Genomic DNA, 22,680 nt, shown 5'->3' on the forward strand with positions numbered 1-22,680 from the left:
GAGAATAATGCTAGTTACCTCCTTCTGCCTCACAGCCAATCAATAACCAAGTCCGATATGAGTCACTGTACCTAATTTTTTAAAAGTCTCTTAAAGACTCCTGGAATGGACCTTGAGGGAATTATGTTAAGTGAAATAAGCCAGCGAGAGAAGGATAATCTGTGTATGACTCCGCTCATATGAGGAATTTAAAATTATGGACTAAGAACAGTTTAGTGGATACCAGGGGAAAGGTGGGGTGGGGGGTGGGCACAAAGGGTGAAGTGGTGCACCTACAACACGAATGACAAACATTAATGTACAACTGAAATTTCACAAGATTGTAACCTATCATTAACTCAATAAAAAAAAAAGACTCCTGGAATCCATCTGCTTCTCTCTATCTCCATCAGCACCACCCTAGTCCCAGCACCATTTCTCTCAGCTGACCTCTGCAATAACCTGTCTGGTCTCCCTGCCTCTGCTCTTGCCCCTCTGTGGTACCTCTTCTGTATAGCAGCCAGAACGATCTTTAATGCGCATATCAGACCATGTCATTCTCTCGCTCTTAAAACCACTCAGTGAATGTAAAATAAAATCCACATTTCTTGGCCTATGAGGCCCTGCAGGATCTGGCTTTACATACAACAATTTCATTTAATCCTCACAACAGTCTTTTGAGATGAGTACCAGTGTTACCTCTGACTTTGCAGGTGAGGAATCTGAAGCTCATCGAGGTTATTTTATTTGCTCCCCCAGTTAGAAATTAGAGGAGCTAAGATTTGGACCTTAGCCTGGCTGACTCCAAAGCCCGTGCTCTTATCTAATAATTCCTAAACAGTATAAAGATGGTGATTAAAACTCAAACAAAAGTCTTACATTGAGGAAATCTTGTAAGGAGGACGGATGGGTTTTACATTGAAAAAGTAGGAATGCTCTGCTCTGCCTGCTTTTTTTTTTTGCAGAATTCTGAAGATAATCGAGCGTACTGGGCACAAGATGGAGTTTTTCGGGAGTTCAGCAAATTTGACGGTGGACAGGCTGGCTTTGGCTGTCCTGCGGGTGGAGCACACGTTTGAAGGCACGGCCTTCAGTATCCGCTCCTACGAAGAAGGCATAGGCCCTGAGGTGAGTGCCGCTCCGGAAACTGAGAGCCAATCAGCCAAGCACTGTTTCAAGTCTTCATTCACCTACTTTTTGGAAGGGGTTGAGGGTACTTTTTAAAAGATTTTAATTTCAAGAGACTTTGTGAAAATACAAATATCCTAGGGAAGATTTACATCCAACCCTTAGTAGGCTAACACCTTGGTGTGGTGTCCATGAGATGGGCAATAATACCATCTTTGGCCCTGTGACCCCAAATCAACTCAAATGTCAGTTTATTATTAGCTACCATTTTTGGAGCACTGGTTACATGTTGAGGGTTGCTCTTCTGTCTCCTTTTTGTGGATAAGGAAACAGAGAAGTTAAATAACTTGCCCAAGGACACAGCCTAATGGCTGAGCCAGGATTCAGAGTTAAGTCTGGCTAGCTTTCAAGTCTATGCTCTTTCCACCACACCACGCTACCTCGGCCTTTGGCGGGCCATAGACCACCAACCCCTGCTGACAACAATTCAGGAGAGCAGCATATTTTTTTTACAGTTAAAAAATTATAAAATTTGCATATAGAATACTGCACAAATTCTAAGTGCAAATTCTCTGAATTTTGACAAATGTGTGCATCTGTGTAACTCAAACTCCTCTAAGATATAGAACATTACTATCACCCCTAAAAGTTCCCTCATGCCCCTTCCCAGTCGATCCCTGTCACTACCAATCTCCACTGGCAACCACTGTTTTGATATTATTCCACTATAGTTTTGCCTGTTCTAGAATTTTATGTAAATGGAATCATTCAATATGTACTGTCTTGTAGAAGGCTTCTTTCATGTAGCATAATGGTGGTTTTTTTTGAGATTCATTCTTTTGTTTCTGTAGTTTATTCCTTTTTATTGCTGAATAGTATTCCATTGTATGGATCTACTACAGATTGTCTGTTCCTCTGTTGACAGCCATTTGGATTGTTTCCAGGGTTAGGCTATTATGAATAATGCTGCTATGAACATCCATGTAAAAGTCTTTGTGTGGGCATATGTTTTGATATATCTTGAGTAAATACCTAGGAAAGGAACTGCTGGTTCATAAGACGTATGCTTAAATTTGTAAGAACCTCTCATACTGTTTTCTAAAGCGGTTAATGATGTGGAGGGATTTTTCGTTTTTGTATTGGCCATTTGTATATTTTCTTTGGTCAAGTATCTGTTAAAATCTTTTTGCCATTTTAATTGGGTTGCTTGTCTTACTATTATTGAGTTGTAAGTATGTTTTTACATGTTCTGGATACAGCATCAGATATATGTTTTGAAAATATTTTCTCTGTGATTTGCCTATTCATTTTCTCAATGGTGTCTTGTGATGAGCCTAAGTTTTAATTTTGATGGGGGTCTAAATTATCGTTTTTTTTCCTTTTATAAATAACCCTTTATGACTTGTCTAAGACATCTTTGCCTATCAGCGGGTCATGAAGATATTCTCTTATGCTTGTCTTTAAATGCTCTGTGGTTTTAGCTTTTACGTTTAGGACTATAATCTTAATTAATTGAATGGAATTTTGTGTGTGGTATGAGGTATAGTATAGTGTAGGGTTTGGAATTCATTTTGTTCCTTATGGATATCCACTTATTCCAGCACCATGTATTGAAGACTTTTCTTTCTCCAATGGCTTGCATTGTCATCTTTGACAAAAAATCAAATACTCATGGAAATGTAAGTCAGTCTGTTTCTGAGCATTTTATTCTGTTCCATTTATTTTTTGGAGACTCTTATGCCGTTACCACACTGTCTTGATTCTTGTAGTCTTGATGTCAGGTCATGTGAGTTCTTCACTTTGTTCTTTTTCAGGATTGTTTGGTTATTCTGGGCCTTTGGCATGTCCATACGAATTTTTAATCTGCTTATCAATTTGTGCAAAAAACTTGCTGAGATGATGATTGAGACTGAGTTGAAGCTGTGGTCAATTTTGGGAGAATTGATTTCTTAGCGATATTGAGTTTTTTATTTTTGTTTAAATTTTTTTCTAGTTTTATTGAGATGTAATTGACATACAGCACCATATAAGTTTAAGGTGTACAGCATAATGATTTCACTTACACATATTGTGAAATGATTACCACAATAAGTTTAGTTAACACCCATCATCTCGTATAGAAACATACACACAAAAGAAAAATATGCTTTTTTTCCTTGTGATGAGAACTCTTAGGATCTACTCTCTTAAAAACTTTCAAATATACCATATAGCAGTGGAATATTGAGTTTCTAATTCAGAAGCATTTATTTAGGTCTATTTAAATTTCTCTCAGCAATGTTCTGTAGTTTTTTTTAATGGAATGTTTTATAGTTTTAAGTGGAGGGGCATTGCATGTCCTTGTGAAATTTATTCCTAAGTATTTTACATTTTTTGATGCTGTTGGAAATGGAATCATGTTTGAATTTCATTTCCCAATTATTTGCTGCAGGTATATAAAAATACATTTGCTATTCTATGTCTATCATCTATCTATCTATCTAAATTTTGTATCTTGTGAAATTGCTAAACTCACCTACTAGAGATCGTAGCTGTTTTAGAGATTGCTCAGGTCTTTCTATGTAAGCCAACGTCATCTGTCACTAGAGACAGTTTTAGGTCTTCCTTATTGAACTTTATTTGGCTTTTTTGCCTTCTTTTGATGTTAGTGCTTCCAATAAAATGTTGAATAGAAGTGGTTAAAGTGGACATCTTTGTTTTGTTTTTGATATTAGAAGAAAAGTATTCACTATTTTACCATTACTGTGATGTTGGCCACGTTTTTGTTCTATTTTGTTTTTTCAGATGCCCTTTATTTATTTTTATTTAATCTTTTAAATTTTTTTTATTCTTTTTTTATTGCAGTAACATTGGTTTATAACATTATATAAATTTCAGGTGTACATCATTACACATTTCGATTTCTGCAAAGATTATAACATCTTCACCACCCAAACATTAATTACAATCCATCACCACACACATGTGCCTAATCAACCCTTTTGCCCTTCCCCCTCCCCCCTTCCCCTCTGGTAACCACCAATCCAACCTCTGTTGCTATGTGTTTGTTTGTCGTCATTTTCATCTTCTGCTTACAAGTGAGATCATATGGTATTTGACTTTCTCCCTCTGATGTGCTTCACTTAGCATAATACCCTCAAGGTCCATCCATGTTGTCACAAATGCCCGGATTTTATCGTTTCTTATGGCTGAGTAGTATTCCATTGTGTATATATACCACATCTTCTTTATCCATTCATCCCTTGATAGGCACCTAGGTTGCTTCCAAGCCTTGGCTATTGTGAATAATGCTGCAATGAACATAGGAGTGTATGTATCTTTACGCATTCGTGTTTTCATGTTCTTTGGATAAATACCCAGCAGTGAAATAGCTGGATCACATGGTAGATCTGTAATTTTTGAGGACTCTCCATACTGTTTGCCATAGTGGCTGCACCAGTTTGCATCCCCACCAGCAGTGTATGAGAGTTGCCTTCTCTCCACATCCTCTCCAACACTTATTGTTTCCTGTCTTGTTAGTTATAGCCATTCTGACTGGAGTGAGGTGATATTGCATTGTAGTTTTGGTTTGTATTTCCCTGATAGTTAATGATGTTGACCATCTTTTCATGTGCCTGTTGGCCATCTGTATATCTTCTTTGGAGAAATGTCTGTTCAGATCTCTTGCCCATTTTTTAATTGGGTTGTTACTTTTTTTGTGGTTGAGATGTATGAGTTCTTTGTATATTTGGATATTAACCCCTTATCTGATATGCGGTGTGCAAATATCTTCTCCCAATTGTTAGGTTGTCTTTTTGTTGTATTGATGGTTTCCTTTGCTGTGCAGAAGCTTTTTAGTTTGATGTAGTCCCATTTGTTCATTTTTTCTTTTGTTTCCCTTGCCTGGTCAGACATGGGACTTGAAAATATGCTGCTCAGACCAATGTCGAAGAGCGTACTGCCTAAGTTTTCTTTTAGAAGTTTAATGGCTCTAGGTCTTACTTTCAAGTCTAATCCATTTTGAGCTAGTTTTTGTATGGTGTGAGACAATGGTCTAGTTTCATTCTTTTGCATGTGGCTGTCCAGTTTTCCCAACACCATTTACTGAAGAGTCTTTCCTTTTTCCATTGTATGTTCTTGGCTCCCTTGTCAAATATTAACTGTCCGTAGATGTGTGGTTTTATTTCTGGGCTCTCAATTCTGTTCCATTGATCTGTGTGTCTGTTTTTGTGCCAGAACAGTGCTGTTTTGGTTACTGTAGCTTTGTAGTATATTTCAAAATCAGGGAATGTGATGCCTCCAGCTTTGTTGTTTTTTCTCAGGATTCCTTTGGCTATCAATTTTAGGATTTATATTTCATATAAATGGATTTATTTAGGATTAAATTCCATATACATTTTAGGATTCTTTGTTCTATTTCTGTGAAAAATATTGGAACTTGGAGAGGGATTGTATTGAATCTGTAGATTGCTTTAAGAAGTATGGACATTTTAACTATATTAATTCTTCCAATCCAAGAGAATGGAGTATCTTTCCTTTTCTTTATGTCTTCAATTTATTTCAACAATGTTTTTTGTTGTTGTTGTTGTTTGTTTGTTTGTTTTATTAATGTTATGATAGATTACAACCTTGTGAGATTTCAATTGTACATTTTTGTTAGTCATGTTGTGGGTACACCACTTCCCCCTTTGTGCCCTCCCCCCACCCCCCCTTTTCCCTGGTAACCACTGATCAGATCTCCTTGTCAATATACTAACTTCCACCTATGAGTGGAGTCATATAGAGTTCATCTTTCTCTGACTGGCTTATTTCGCTTAACATAATACCCTCGAGGTCCATCCACGTTGCTGTGAATGGGCCAATTTTGTCTTTTTTTATGGCTGAGTAGTATTCCATTGTGTATATATACCATATCTTCTTTATCCAATCATCAGTTTCTGGGCATGTAGGTTGGTTCCACGTCTTGGCTATTGTAAATAATGCTGCGATGAACATAGGGGTGCAAGGGACTCTTGAGATTTCTGATTTCAGGTTCTTAGGATAGATACCCAGTAATGGGATGGCTGGGTCATAGGGTATTTCTATTTTTAACTTTTTGAGAAATCTCCATACTGTTTTCCATAGTGGCTGTACCAGTTTGCATTCCCACCCACACTGTATGAGGGTTCCTTTTTCTCCACAACCTCTCCAACATTTGTCACTCTTGGTTTTGGATGTTTTTGCCAATCTAATGGGTGTAAGGTGATATCTTAGTGTAGTTTTGATTTGCATTTCCCTGATGATTAGCGATGATGAACATCTTTTCAGGTGTCTATTGGCCATATTCATATCTTCTTTTGAGAAATGTCTGTTCATGTCCTCTGCCCATTTTTTGATCGGGTTGTTTGTTTTTTTGTTGTTGAGCCGTGTGAGTTCTTTGTATATTATGGAGATTAACCCTTTGTCGGATAAGTGGCTTGTAAATATTTTTTCCCAATTAGTGGGCTGTTTTCTTGTTTCAATCCTGTTTTCCCTTGCCTTGAAGAAGCTCTTTAGTCTGATGAAGTCCCATTTGTTTATTCTTTCTATTGTTTCCCTCAACTGAGGAGTTATAGTGTCTGAAAAGATTCTTTTGAAACTGATGTCAAAGAGTGTACTGCCTATATTCTCTTCCAGAAGACTTATTGTTTCAGGCCTAATCTTTAGGTCTTTGATCCATTTTGAGTTTATTTTGGTGTGTGGTGAAAAAGAATGGTCAATTTTCCATCTTTTGCATGTGGCTGTCCAGTTTTCCCAGCAGCATTTGTTAAAGAGACTTTCTTTTCTCCATTGTAGGCCCTATTTCAACAATGTTTTATAGTTTTCAGTGTACAGATCTTTCCCTTCTTTGGTTAAGTTTATTCCTAGATAGTTTATTCTTTTTGTTGCAATTGTAAATAGGATTGTATTCTTTTTTTTTTTTTTAAAGATTGGCACCTGAGCTAACATCTGTTGTTAATCTTCTTTTTCTCTTTTTCCTTCTTCTTCTCCCCAAAGTCCCCCAGTACATAGTTGTATATTCTAGTTGAGAGTGCCTCTGGTTGTGCTATGTGGGACTCCACCTCAGCATGGCCCGATGAGTCATGCCATGCCTACACCCATGATCCAAACCAGCCAAACCCTGGGCTGCTGAAGTGGAGCATGTGGACTTAACCACTTGGCCACAGGGCCGGCCCTGTAAATGGAATTATATTCTTAACTTCTCTTTCTGCTACTTCGTTGTTAATGTGTAGAAACGCAACTGATTTTTGTATGTTAATTTTGTATCCTGTAACTTGACTGTATTGATTTATTACTTCTAAAAGTTTTTCAGTGGATTCTTTAGGGTTTTCTATGTACATAAAATCGTGTCATCTGCAAATAGTGACAGATGCTCTTTATTTGATTGAGGAAGTTGCCTCAATCTTCTTGCCCCAATTTTCTTGATTAGTCAGTTCAAAATATTTTCTACTTCCTTCTTCGCTGCATGGATTATTCGGGAGTGTGTTCTTTAAGTCCCAGATATTTGGGACATATCTAAGATATATTGTTATTATTGATTTCTTGTTCATTTGATTTTGTTCACAGAATATGCTCAGTATAATTTCAATCTATTTAGAATTATTGAGACTTGTTTTATGGCCCAGTATATGAGTGTTTTCAAGTGTTTCATACACTTGAAAAACTTGGTATTCCATGTGCACTTGAAAACAAATGTGCCTTCTACAGTTGTTGGATATGGTATACTATAAATATCAATCAGGCCTCAAAGTGGTTGATAATGTTTGTTCAGATCCTAGTTTAGAGGGGTGTTAAAATCTCTAATTTTGATTGCAAAATTGTCTATTTCTCTCTTTAGTCCTCTCAAATTTTGCCTTGTTTATTTTGGGGCTCTGCTAATAAGTGAATACACATTTATGTTGTTATATCTTCCTAATACTAACTCTAGACCTAACCTATTTATCTCAATGAAATAGCCCTCTTTATTTCTGGTAATATTCTTTGTTTTGCAGTCTATTTTATTTTAATTATTTATTTTTTTAATTTTTTTTTTTTTTTGAGGAAGATCAGCCCTGAGCTAACATCTGCCAATCCTCCTCTTTTTGCTGAGAAAGACTGGCCCTGAGCTAACATCCGTGCCCACCTTCTTCTACTTTCTATGTGGGACGCCCACCACAGCATGGCTTGATGAGCAGTGCCGTGTCCGCACCCGGGATCCGAACTGACGAACCCCGGGCTGCCAAAGCGGAACGTGCGCACTTACCCACTGCACAACCAGGCTGGCCCCTATCTCATTTTAATATAGTCATCGCATCCTATTTATGCTTACTGTTTTTATTTTATACATATTTTTCATTTAATTGCTTTCTATATGTCTTCATATTTGAAGTGCACTTCTTGTAGATAGCATATGGTTTGTGTTTCATTTTTTTATCCATCTTGAAAATATCTGCCTTTTATTTGGAGTGAGTAGTCCTTTAAAACTTAATGTAATTTTTGACATGGTTGGATTTAGGTCTACCATTTTATTTTATTTCCTATCTGCCCCTCCGAATTTTGTTCCTCTTTTATGTTGCCTCTTGCTTTATTTTAGTATTTATTACAATTGAATTTTAATTTTTTCAGACTCTTTCGTTATATCTATTTGCATTATTTTCTCAATGGTTGCTCTAGAGATTATAATATACATCCTTATATTTTTGCATCCTACTTAGAGTTAACATTGTACCACTTCATATAAAACGTAGAAATTTCAACATCCATTTATGCCGTCTGTCATGTTATTGTTGTCATATACATTCTATCTAAGAAGATCAGAAACCCCACAGGTCAATGTTATATTCATTACTTTTAAAAGTTCTATGAAATTGAGAGAAAAAATAGTCTTTAGTATTTACCTAGATATTTGTCATTTTCAATGCTCTTCATTCCTTCCTGAACATCAGGATGGTGATGAATTTTCTTAGTTTTCATTTACCTGAAAATGTCTTTATTTTGCCTTTATTCTTGAAGGATATTTTTGTTTATGATAGAATTCTGGACTGACAGCATTTCCCCCTCAGCATTTTAAAGATGTTGTTTCACTCTCTTCTGGCCTTCACGTTTTCTGATGAGAAGTCAGTAATCATTTGAATTTTTGTTTGTCTGTGTGTAATGTGTAATGTGTCATTTTTCACTGATTGCTTTCAGTATTTCCCTTGAATTTTGGGGTTTTTTTTTTGCAGTTTGACTATTATGGGCCTAGGCATGTTTTTCTCTGTATTTATCCTGCTTGAGGTTTGCTGAGCTTCTTGAACCTGTAAATTTATGTTTTTGACCAAATTTGGGGAAATTTCCACGATTATTTCTTCAAATATTGTTTCTTCACCATTCTCTCTCTCCTCTCCTTTTGGGATACTAAGTGCATGTATGTAAGATTTTTTTGATGCTGCCACACAGCTCCCTGAGACTGTTCCTGTGTTTAATCATTTCTACTGTCTATTCTTCTGATAGCATAATTTCTTATCTTCAAGTTCACTGACCTCTGTCACCTTCATGTTACTATTGAAGACATCCAGTGCAATTTTAAAAATTTTCATATTGTATTTTCAGTTCTAGAATTTCCATATTTTCTTTTTTTTGCTCCTGTTTCTCTGCTTTTTCTTCTTTTTACATTAACTGCAAGCATATTTTCTTTTAAATACACAAGCATAATTTGGGGCTGGCCCAGTGATGTAGTGGTTAATTTCACGTGCTTCACTTTGACGGCCCAGGGCTCACCAGTTTGCATCCCAGGCACGGACCTATGCACTGCTGGTCGAGCCATGCTGTGGCAGGTGTCCCACATATAAAGTAGAGAAAGATGGGCACAGATTTTAGCTCAGGGCCAATCTTCCTCAAAAAAAAAAAAAAAAAAAAAAAAAAAAATATCCAAGCATAGTTATAGTTAGCTACTTTAAAAATATTTGTCTGCTTATTCTAACATCTGGGTCATCTCAGAGTTGATCTCCATTGATTGTCTTTTCACTTAAAAATGGGTCACATTTAGGGGCTGGCCCCGTGGCCGAGTGGTTAAGTTCGCGCGCTCCGCTGCAGGCGGCCCAGTGTTTCGTCGGTTCGAATCCTGGGCGCGGACATGGCACTGCTCGTCAGACCACGCTGAGGCAGCGTCCCACATGCCACAACTAGAGGAACCCACAACGAAGAATACACAACTATGTACCGGGGGGCTTTGGGGAGAAAAAGGAAAAAATAAAATCTTTAAAAAAAAAAAAAAAAAAAAAAAAAAAAAAAAAAAAAAAATGGGTCACATTTACTTTTTCTTCACATAGTGAGTAATTTTGGATTACGTTCTGAATAATGTGAATGTTACGTTGTGGAGACTCTGGATTCCACTATATTCCTCTCAAGACTATTGATTTTTATTATACCCAACAATTAATTTTTTTGGAATCAAACTGTAGATTCCATCTCTTGGATGGCAGTTCAAATCTCAGTTAAGTTCCTTTATCCTTAGTTGGATTCTGTCCTGTACATACGTGGTTCAGAGGTCAGACAGAGTTTATACTCAGAATTTTGGCTTCTCCTCTTTAGCTCTCTCCTCTCCAGGATTCCCCCCTGACCTTCCAGTGGCTGTGGTTGCCCTGACCTTTGTTCTCTGATTTTTCATGCCAGAAGGACTGCAGGTTTTCCATCAGAATTTTGAGTGTCCTTCACAGTGTTAGTCTCAGCTTGCCGTCAGGCTAAAACCTATAAAAACAAGTAACTGATCTTGTGATGTTACCTTTTTCCAAGTGTCTACTCTTCTCCAGAATCTGCCCGCTTCTGTTCATTTTGCAATAGCTTTGAGTCACGGTTGTTTTCTATAGTTGTTATATACAAGAGGGTCGAGTCCACCAGGAGCGACTCAGCCATACTGAAAGCAGATGTTGACTTCCCATTGCCTTTTGGTTACATATGGGGTTTTCTATTATTGGCCTGGGTGGAGAAACAAGTGAACCAACCCCAATCACATTCTTGGTACCAAAGTGCTTACACGTTGAAGCTAAATCGTAACCTCTCCACAGTACTTGACTGCTCTAGCAGAATCCATTTATGTCAGGAGAAGAGCCATATGCCTTTTGGGCTCACGAGTCATTTTTAGAAATATTATAAACTTTCATCTCCCTATGCTACACCCAGCTAGATAAGAGTTCCTTGAGAGGCAGCATGGATAAGGAGAAAAATGTGGGCCTAAATCACATATATCTTTATTGAACTATATCCCAGCTGTGTGACCCTAGACAAGTCACTTAACCTCTCTGCGTGTCCATTTCCTGATGGCATAATACAACATACCTTTCAGAGCTGATAGATGGATTAAATGAGAGAATGCATGTGGGAGTGCTCACATACCCTGTTTTGCCTGAGGGGGTCCGAGTTTACAACTGTGGTCCCAGTATAATTATTGGTAAAGCCGCCTTTCACTTTCAGAAATGTTCCAGTACTTATTAAATACTATTACTAATCAAATCAGCAAAATCTTCTGAGAGTGAGCCCCTAGAATTCCTAAGGCCTAATGCCCCACTTCTTAACAAAAGCATTGCTCAATAAACTATGGGGCAAGTGCCTAACGCCATTATATTGGGCTTTTTTTTGTTTTGTGTTTTCTCTCTCAGAACTATATGGCAGAAGGTGGCCTGCTTTCGAAGACTGGCCTTTATTTCTGAGAATCAGGGAAAATCAGCTAATGTGTCATTCCCTTTTCCACCTCTCTAAATACCCGGGTGGAAGCAGATCAAAGGGGGAGAAACTCAAGGATGGGTTCAGAAGGGAAAAGGTGGTATGTGTGTGTGTGTCTGTTTACATGCACCCAGGTCACGTCTTGGTCTGTGATCTGAGTGTGTGTGTGTGTGTGTGTGTGTGTGTGTGTAGCATAGCTTGTGAAGCTAGTTCCCCCCCTTCAGCCGTCCACGTGGTACTCTGGGGTTGAGGCTGGGGCTGCAGTGGGAGGTGGGGGGACCTTCAAGATGACGGGTGATAACTCCAGTTTTCATTTTCTGGCTTTTCTTTGCAGATTTACCTAGGCGAAGTCCCTCTGGGGAGGGTTTTGGCTTCCATATATTTGCCTAAATCACTGAGGGAGAAAATTTCTCTTAGCAACTTACAGACCATCTTGTTTAATTTCTTTGGCCAGACTTCACTCTTTAAGGTAAGTCCTTGCCTCTGGTAACTGTCATGGAGCGACGTTCGGTGACTCATTGTAATTATGAACTCTTGCTATTTTCATGATGTTCTGTTTACTTTAGAATATGCTGTGTGATTTATTCCACAAGTCTCCTAGCACGACCCCTGGCCCTCAACATGAATCAACGTCTGCTTTAATGATGTTCCACAGTTTTTAATTTTCACAGCTTTTCAGTTCTGAAGGAACCTGAAGGATTATCTGGTGACCAAACAGAGGCCTCAAGATATTTTAAAGCCAGAAAAGAACAGCAAGTTCCAATGAAATGCCCTTTCAGCTTGTCAGTGCTTCCCTCCCAAATCCTCCCCGGCTCCTCAAAGCCAACATGCCCCCGCCTCGGGCCAATGTATCTGAAGCTAAGTGGTGTCCAGCAGAACACTTGCCTGCAGGCATTTGTTGCTTCTTCACCCCCGCATCTACAGAACCTTCTCTGAGGGCTCCAGTCCTCACCCATTATTAAAACAGAGAGTCAATATGATGTCGCAGTTAAAAGTGTGGACTCTGGGGCCAAAGTGCCTGAATTGAAAGCTGCTATGCCATCGTCTGCCTGTGTGACCTTGGACAAGTTACTCAACCTCCACATGCCTTAGTTTCCTTCTATGTAAAACAGGGTGATAGCAGTACCTCACTGGACTTTTGAAGGATTAAAGGAGTTAATACATGGAAAGTGCTTAGGATATTGCCTGGCACGTAATAAGCACCACGTGTTTGTATTGCTATTATTATTTGTCTGTCTTGGGGCTCTGCCTAACAAAGGCCCATTCCTTCAGCCCGCTCTGTCCCATCCAGCTATGGGGAAGACAGCGATCAGAATTTGCATGAAGTTGTTGATGATCGCTATTAATTGTTAACAGTTACACTTACTGTCTCATTTACTTCTCACAAGAAACTGAGACTCAAAGCGTGCTGTGGTCTGAATGCTTGTGTTCCCCCAAAATGTATGTATTGAAATCTTAACCCCCAAGGTGATGGTATGAGGAGGTGGGGCCTCTGGGAGGTGACTAGGTCTCGAGTGCAGAGCCCTCATGAATGGATGAGCGCCCTTATAAAGAGGCCCCAGAGAGCTCCTTTACCACTTCCACCATGTGAGGACACAGCAAGAAGGTGCCACCTATGAACCAGAGAGTGAGCTCTCATCGGAACCTGACTACACAGGCACCCTCATCTTGGACTGCCAGCCTCCAGAACTGTGAGAAATAAATGTCTGTCGTTTAGAAGCTACCCAGTCTGGGATTTTTTTTTTGGCAGCCTGAACAGAATAAGACAAATTGGTTAAGTAATTTTGCCCAAGGTCACACAGCTTGGAAGTGGCACAGCTAGGAATCAAACACAGGCTGTTTGACTCCAAAGTTCAAGTGTTTAAGAGGTCAATACATTAACTTATCCAGGTGTGTTTGCATTTTCCAAAGAGACTACCCAGAGGAATGAATTTCTAATGGTCAAATATTCAGAGTTATTTTGGGGGAGGTTGTACCTGGCCAACTAAAATATACCCCATACCTATACCACACACCAGCTCAAACATACCACGTTATCTCCAGCTGTGTCTGCAAGACATTCTGGTCTCCTGGTATTCTCAAGCCTCTCCCCTTTCTATCTCTCTAAATTCTATTTGCTCCTATGGGCTTAGCTCCAATCCTACTCAGAAAGCTTGCCCAGAGTCTGTGAGCCCCTGCTCTCCTCCCCAACCCCTGCTTGTATTCTTGTCTTATACTTCTGCCTAGTTTCTAGACTGGTTTCTCCAAGTAGGTTGTGGCATATGTCATGGCCCAGACATTTTTTATTTTCATGGCACCCAGCACAGGGCTAGGTACCCAATATGTTTTTGGTAGAAATATATTTATTAGACCTTTTTTTAATGGAAAAAATTAGGTTGGACCCAGGACAAGCCAGCTAATGAATAAAATTATAATAAAAATTAAGAATGTGATTCATAACACTCTGACCCTTTGTTAGGCTTGTAATTTCTCTGTATCTCCTGAGATGTCATTATTTTGGTCTTAATTTCTCTCCTTTGTTCAAAGGGCTGTGCTTCCTCATAGAATAAAAGAGAAACCTGTTTTGCATAGATTTCACACCTAATAAGTAATTTTTATTCACTCATCCCTTCCACTGAAAGATATTAAAGATCTTTCACAAAATTAGCCTACAGACGTCATAGTGCTAGATGAAGGATTAGAAATAGCCTGCCATCAAATTCAGAGCTGGAAGGTCAATTATAGCTCATAGTGTCCCATTTCCTCATTTTACCAATGAAGAAATTGAGACCCAGAAAGGGGAAGGGACCTCCTGGAGGTGACACAATTTATTCATTTATCCATGCAGTTACTTATTCAGTCAGCAAATATTTATTGAATTCCTACTATACGTGTTGTGTGGTGCTGGGTGCTGGGGATACAGTGGTGAGCAAGAGAGATCCACGTGGTGCCTACCCTCCTGAAACCTACAGTCTGATGGGAGAAAACAGAGACCTAAAGATTCTAACATTGAAGGGGATAGCCTGAGGCTGGGACCTCTGCCATTGGTTGTTGGGGAGTGAATGCTTGCAAGAGAACCCACCCTTTAACTACCTTTTCCCCGGACTCCTGTGTCTCACAGCCTTGCTTTCACATTGTTTCCTCTACCGTCTTTTGATCAAAATTGTAACTGTCATTACAACATATTACCTTAAAAATCACTGATAAGACACCACTCTTGGAAAACACGTACCTCATCCTCCGTTCCTCCACTAGCGTTCCTCAGGCAGAGGGATGAAGCACTAGGCAAGTCTAGTATGGCACAGGGACTCTGGGAGCATAGATAGGAAAAGCCTAGTGTAAGAGAGGTGTCCACTGAGACCTGATGTTGAGTAGGAGCTAGACAATGAAAGAGGGTTAGAAGAAGGAGGGGGGAGTGTTTCAGGCAGAGAGAGCAGCTTCTGTAAAGGTTCAGAAGTGAAATAGGTAAAACTTGAGCCTAGAGCACAAAGGGTGGAGGAGCGAAAAATGATTTAGTTCCTTTCTCTGCATGGCCGCCATTTTGTAGGTAAGCGAAATAAAGCCAGAGAACAGGTTAACTAAGTCCTGGGTCACTGTGTGCTTCTCCTGCTTTGGCCTCTCCACTTCTGAAAACTGTTCTATTATACTAAGTTGGGGAGGGGGTTGTTAAATATCATCTGGTTCACCTTCCTTCATGTCACCAATATCTCAGAAAGGAGAAGGGAATTTCAAGAAACAAGAAGGCTTGGGTTAACACTTGGTCTTTTGGCTTTTGACTGGGCCCTTTCCACCATATCTTACTGCAGACTGCCCTCTGCATTAGGCTACCCCAGGGGAATTCTTCTGGGACGGGAGCACCATCAGGCTGGTTGGAATGAACAGAGCTGGTCAGGAACAGGAAGTGAGTAGCTTCCCACTGGAGCCCCAGGCTGCATTCCCAATTACCCAGTTCTCAATGGCTGCAAGGCTCGGAAATAGGAGGACTTGCAGTCTTCTAAAAGTTGCCTGGCGGTCTCCCCAAGGGACATTATTTGGGCCCAGCTCCTCTAGGCTTTCTTGGCAAGTCTTCAGAGGATTTGCTTCTTCTCCCTCCTGTCTTGGATCTGCCCAACCCTCATCTCTTCACCTGTGCCCCAGGAGAGGCGGTCTCCCAGCTGCTTTGCCTCCCAGAGCCTTGGCATGTGGCACGTTGGCCCTGTTAATTAGCAAGCTCCACATCTCAATGGCTACGTTCTAGTTTGTTCCCTTTAAACCAACATTTATTAAGCATCCCTGTCCTATCATTCACTAGCCATGTGACTTTTGTCCAAGTTTTTGAGCCTCCCAGAGCCTCAGTTTATCTGAAAAATGCCTATATGGTTTCAGTGAGGGCTGAAGACACTGTGTGCGCAAATCACTTAACAAAGTAATTGGCTCACCGTGGGTATAAGATGAAACACCTGCTATGTGCTAGGCCATGCAGGGGACACCAGGACACCCAAGGCCTAGGCTCCGGCCTCAGGGTTCACGGTCCTCTAGGGAGGAGATGACAGTCCTCAGAGACTTGTTCCAAGCCGCATGTTAATCAACTGCTTCCATCTCCAGCGAGGATGGAACAGGAAGTGGTTTATAACTAACCCATGATGGATTTATGTTCCTTGTAAGGAGGGGTCCCCTAAAAGTAAGTAAGGATGGTTGAGAGTTGGAACCGGGATAAGTTGTGAAATGTCAGGGTCCAGAGAGTTATCAAAGTAGGGAATAGTTTCACTTTGTTGCTAGCGCAGTCCTGAGTGGTAGGAGCAAAACCAATGCTTCTTGGGTAGATATCTGGATGCATGGGTGGATTAACGAACTGTTCTAGCTTGGCATAATCGAGACCTTATGTGAAGACAGGAGATGAGCTAAAGGACCTTTAAAAATTTCTTCTGGGGGCCGGCCCAGTGGCGCAGCGGTTAAGTTCCCACGTTCTGCTTTGGCGGGCCCAGGGTTGACCGGTTCAGATCCTGGTGTGGACATGGCACCACTTGGCAAGCCATGCTGTGGCAGGCATCCCACATATAAAGTAGAGGAAGATTGGCAGCAGATGTTAGCTCAGGGCTAAACTTCCTCAAAGAAATAAAAAAATTAAAAATTTCTTCCTAGCTTGTGATTTTTTTTATTTTTAAAGATTTTATTTTTCCTTTTCCTCCCAAAGCACCCCCAGTACATAGTTGTGTATCTTCAGTTGTGGCATGTGGGACGCTGCCTCAGCATGGCCTGACGAGTGGTGCCATGTCAGCACCCAGGATTCGAACCGGTGAAACCCTGGGCCGCCGAAGCAGAGCGCGCGAACTTAACCACTCGGCCACGGGGCCGGCCCCTTAGCTTGTGATTTTATTTTCCATATTTCAGTACCTAACGTGTAGCACTTCAAAATTCTAGATTATTAACACGCAAGAAATTAGAAATGTAGAACTTGAACCCTCTTTCTTACATGTTTCATCTACAGATTAAAAACGTCACTAAATCATTAACCACATATGTTGTGAGTGCCAGCCTTTCAGATACATCCATTCAAAACTTGCCTGACCCAGTGGTTATTACTCTGCAGCACATTGAAGGCAACCAGGTAACATATCCATTTGCATGTCAGAATAAAAAGGCCTCGGAACTCTTCCATGATTTTCCTGTTAAAAGTAATTGCCTAGTTAACAGATGTGATTCTAAGACTTAATGAAGATTGTCCCATTCTAGGTAGCAGAGGTTTGTTGTAATTGGGGCCTTCTAGAAATAATGCCTTAGCCTAAAGGGGTAACTGATGGTGGGTTTCTAGCACTGTGACAGATAGGCTGAGGAGTGATCGGGGGCAGGTGGATGTTTTAGCTGTTCCATCACACTAAATGATATTTAATTCCATTTATTTTTGAGTGAGGCAAACAATTTAATTCAAAATAATTGAAAATTTTTATCCTTTGAATTTCCATGAAGAACATTAAAATATGTATTAATTATCACCAAAGGATTAAAACTATAGTCATATGGCATAACATAAGGTATATATTACTAAATGATCAAATTTAGCTGTAGTATAAGAACGAACTACTATGCCATTCTTTGATGGTAATGTATGTCCAGTGTGACGTCTTAATAGCTTCCTTTATTCCCAATCTAAAAGACCATATGGTACAGCATCTTTTTCACAGATCTTATTCTAGAAGGGAAGAAGGAAGAATGGGAGAGGGAACTTAAAAAAAACAAACCAGATACCAAATGAAACATGACAAATGGCTAAGATCTCTCAATTCCCACTGGGGCCACAGCCCTCCCAGCATCCCCCAATGACCAATTTCTCATTGCCTCCAGTTCCCTGAAGATTGTGGGAGCTGGTGAGTTCTCAGGAATGCTCACCAGGCTTAATGAGGAGGCAGCCAACCTTCACTCTACAAGGCTTGATCTCAGCTGTGAGCCCCAAATTCCCAACTTCCACAAGGCGTACCTACCACACATCAGACGGGCGCCAGCCATCCACAGCCTCCTCTTGGGCCTTGCACCAGGAGGGTATGGCAAATTCCTGTTACCAAACATTTTAAAGGACATGTGCCAGATCACCATGCATTAATATGTTATTTTCTCACTTGTAAACCCAAGTTACTTGGGTTGAGTCTTAAAAACAACTCACAAATGGTCTGTGTGTATGTGTGTGTGTGTGTGTGTGTCTACTGTTTGAAAAACATTGAGAAAAAAACACGGGTGTAGTTGTCATTGTGTGGTAACTATCACAAGGAAAGGTATTTCACCTCTGATTTTTCTTTTATCTAGAATTACGATCAAGTTCACTGTGCCTTTTGGGACTTTGGGAGTAACAGTAAGTTTTATTCCTAGCAAGCTTTGTCTTTGGCTCTCAACAAGACTTTGCCCCTGACCATTTTCCTATTCGGCAGTTGGATGGGAGGGAGTTATATTGAAGCTACTATCTTATCAGAGCCTACAGAGAACTCTGACTGACCAAAATCCAAATATGAGTCTTATATCTAATTAGGGAATGCGAGTTTAAACATTTCTTTTTGGTAAGAGACTTATTTGGGAGATCAGAAAAATCACACAACTCAGGGGTAGGCAAGGTTGGAAGAAAATTTGGAAGACCCTAGTGCAGAGCAGCCTTGAGCTGTTTGAAGAAAGTTGAGGAGTGAACATCCGGCTCTTGATCTGTGCTTTCCCATGGAGATTTGCAATGTCTACTATCTCCTTCCCTTTTTTCCCCTCATTTCTTCTAGACTGATTGTGTGACCGTGGATAGTCCATTTATTCTCTTAGGGCCCCAATCTTTTTATCTTTTCATTGAGGGCATAAGACTTCCTGGTTGGTCTCTCAGGGTCCTTCCTGCTTGGCTAGGTATGAGTCTTCAGGGACGAGAATGGAAAGGACTGGGGATCAGGGTTACTGAACAGATTCCTCTTAGGCTTGCCATCTCCACTGGAATCTCCAGGGATATCGCCAAATCTCAGAGAATTCCCACACAGAATCAATTTCCCCTGGCATGCCAGGAGCGGCTGTGTGACCAGTCCTTCCACCTGTAGAAGCTCTGCTTGGCAACTTTTCCCTTTTTAGTATCCTTGGAATTCTGGGAGAAAGAGACATTTTCTTCCCATTCAATTCCCTGGGATGTGGGAATACTGTTCCTTTCCTACAACAGAGATAGCACTGTCCTTTCCGGGTCCTCTCCAAGTCTCCTAGGATAAAATGATGAGCTTTGTCTCTCACAGCCTCAAGAAGTTGATCCGTGTGTTCATTAATGCCAGTTGCTGGGCTCCTCCCAGGTCACCCTTTGCTCCCACCCCTCTGTCCATGAATCCAGAACCTCTGGGATCTATGGAATTATCCTGGATGGACAAACTTTGAGCACACTTAGCTGCTTGCCCTAGGATAAGCACTCTGGTCTAGTGCTACCCTGGAGGTTCGACTCTACACCTGGTCTACTACTCGAGACCTGCAGGTTATGGAAGTCTGAGAGTTGATTCTAGAACCATGAATATGCTCAGGAGTGAGAAACGAGGCAGGTGTCCAGTAGACCAGAGGCTTTCCTTGGCCCTAAGGACCTCCAGAACATGATCTGGCTTGAGTGTAAAGCATTCGAGACCATTTGAATTCTGGGTTGAATTAGTTGTTTCAGATGTTTATTGCAATGCCACTGAGTTGGCTCAAGTGTCAGACTGTATTCCATAGCTCATGTCCTTCAAAAAGTTCAAGAAATACCTGTTTCCTATTTGTGCTACTTTCAAAAACAGTCCTTACTCTGTCACCACAGCATGGCGGCAGGACTGTTGTTCATGATAAGAGTCTGTCCTAATCTGTAGAAGTATGGTACAAGAACAGGAAAAGTAAGAGCCAAAGTTATGCCATTCACAAAGTTCCTAACAAGTCAATTTAGCCTATTAGACTTAATTTCCGTGTTCAATTATACCTCTATCTTGCTGTCTTAACAAACAATGCAAATTACAACACACGTTCAGAAGGTGCGTATAACAAAAAGTTAAATATTTCTGAGAAAAACAAAATTGCTTTGAAATTCCCTTCTGTCTCCTGCAGATGGGCGAGGTGGATGGAATTCATCAGGCTGTAAAGTAAAGGAAACAAACGTAAATCACACAATCTGCCAGTGTGACCACCTCACCCATTTTGGAGTGTTAATGGTAAGTTTTCCCTTAATCACTCCTTCATAGAATTTTGACAACTTTTATTAAATTACAGACCAGGAATATACGTGTGAACTAAGGAATGGAAAAATGGCATGTGGGTGGAAAAAGTCCCACTTTGTTCAACCAAAGTAGAGCAGATTGAAGCAAATATTTATTTTCCTCCTTATAAAATTAATGCCTGCTGCTCAAAATTCAAACATTATAGAAAAGGTCCCTATAATTCCCCTCCCAAGAAATTAACACCTTTAACACCTTCATGTATATTCTCTCAGATTCTTTTCCTATGTGTATATTAACATGTTTTTGTTTTATAAAAATGGGATCAAGTTATTTACACTGTTTTTACCACTTATTTTTCACCTGGCAATATATATTGGACACCTTTCAGGCAAATACATATCCATCTACTTAAATTTTTAAAACACCTTTGTAGTATTCCATTCTGACAATTTAACACAATGAATTTAACCAATCCACCCTAAGTAGGCATTTTAGTTGTTACTGTTTTTCTCCATTATGAGCAATGTTGTAATATACATTTTTATTCATTTATCTTCTAACACTGATGTAAGTATTTCTATAGGATAAATTGACAGAAGTTGAATTGCTGGGTTAAAGGGTATGGTCCTTATAATTTTTTTTTATTAAGGTTATAAAAGTTAACATCCTTGTGAAATTACAGTTGTACATTATTATTAGTCATGTTGTAGGTACACCACTTGACCCCTAGTGCCCTCCCCCCACCTCCCTTTCCCCTGGCAACCACCGATCAGTTCTCTTTGTCCATATGTTAACTACCACCTATGAGTGGAGTCATACAGAGTTCATCTTTCTCTGTCTGGCTTATTTCACTCAACATAATACTCTCAAGGTCTATCCACGTTGCTGTGAATGGGACAACTTTGTCCTTTTTTATGGCTGAGTAGTATTCCATTGTATATATGTACCACAAGGGTATGGTCCTTATAATTTTTAATTTTAATAGTTATTGTCAAGTTGCAGTGTGGGGAAGAGGTATTTTTTTTAACATTTGCAGTACTTAACCAAACAAGAGTTATCTCATTAATTCGCATATCCAGGCATAGAGCCTCAGAGTTCTCCTTAACTATAGTTTCCCTTGTTCCTGATGGTCCTCCCTAACATTGGGACTTGCTGAGTTTTCCTTTAAAACAGCTCTTAAATGTGTTCCTTCTTCTCTACCCGCCCCTGAGTACTTTCTTAGTTCTTTTAAGTTACTTTATTATATATTATCGTATGCTTTTATCTGAATGTGTCATGCATGAGTTGTTTCTCCTGCTAATGGTAAGCTCTGTGAAGGCTGAGAGTCTGTTCTATATTTCTATTCTTTTTTTTGTTTTTTTGTTTTTTTTTTTTACCAAATCTATTCAATAAATAAGAGATGCTCCTCTGATGCTCATTGAATTGTAAGAACTTTGTTTAGCTCCCTCCAAATTGGGTAGAACATTATAGTAGGAGTCAAAAGACCAGGGCTCACGTTCCAGCTCTGTCACTAACTACCTGTGTGACCTTGGTCAGGTTGTTTCACTTGTTTGGACCTTAGAGTTGTCTTCTAAAATGTGAAAGATTGGAGCAGACCAGGATTTCTTAACCTTGGCACTAGTGATATTCTGGGCCAAATAATTCTTTGTTTTGGGGGGCTGTCCTGTGCATTATAGGATGTTTAACAGTATCCCTGGCCTCTACCTGCCAGATGCCTGTAGCACCCTCCCCAGTTGTGACAACCAAAAATGTCTCCAGACATTGTCAAATATCCCTGGGGGAAGGGTAAAATCGCTCCCAGTAAGAACTACCAGGGTAGACCAGCGCTTCTTAACCTTTTATGAGTCACGAATTTCTATAAGCATCAGATGAAAGCTATGGACCTTCTTCCCAGAAAAATGTACACATATATTCAAATAATTTTGCATGCCCCTTTGGGTCTTTTATGGTCCTCAGGCTAAGAACTACTGGATTATGTGCTCCCTAAGGTCCATTTTGTCTTTTAATTTTATGAAAGTTATGTAAGGTCTAAGGAAAAGGAACATTTTTTTTTTTTGATGTTCTGTGTAGTGTTTTGGGACGCTCAGTTCAGATAATGATTCACTTTGCATCTCAAATTCACATCTATTAGTTTGGTTATATTTTAAGTGTGGAACATGTTAATGACAATAAAACCAAGGACTAAATGTTCTTCCAGTGCTGTTGATGGCTCTTCAGGCCCTGTACACAGTGAGTCGCACCAGACACACTCAACAAACAATAT

General features: G+C 39.9%; 1 protein-coding gene across 1 annotated transcript in view; it reads left to right on the forward strand.

Moving 5' to 3' along the window:
- Window positions 1-22,680, forward strand: part of ADGRG4 (adhesion G protein-coupled receptor G4) — a 95,349-nt gene that overhangs the window by 51,956 nt on the left and 20,713 nt on the right. The window contains 5 exon segments of the mRNA XM_070257154.1: window positions 945-1,107; window positions 12,119-12,253; window positions 17,231-17,350; window positions 18,541-18,586; window positions 20,308-20,411. Coding sequence (XP_070113255.1) covers window positions 945-1,107; window positions 12,119-12,253; window positions 17,231-17,350; window positions 18,541-18,586; window positions 20,308-20,411 — 568 coding nt within the window.

Source organism: Equus caballus, chromosome X (assembly GCF_041296265.1).
Source record: "Equus caballus isolate H_3958 breed thoroughbred chromosome X, TB-T2T, whole genome shotgun sequence".
NCBI classification, from domain to species: domain Eukaryota; kingdom Metazoa; phylum Chordata; class Mammalia; order Perissodactyla; family Equidae; genus Equus; species Equus caballus.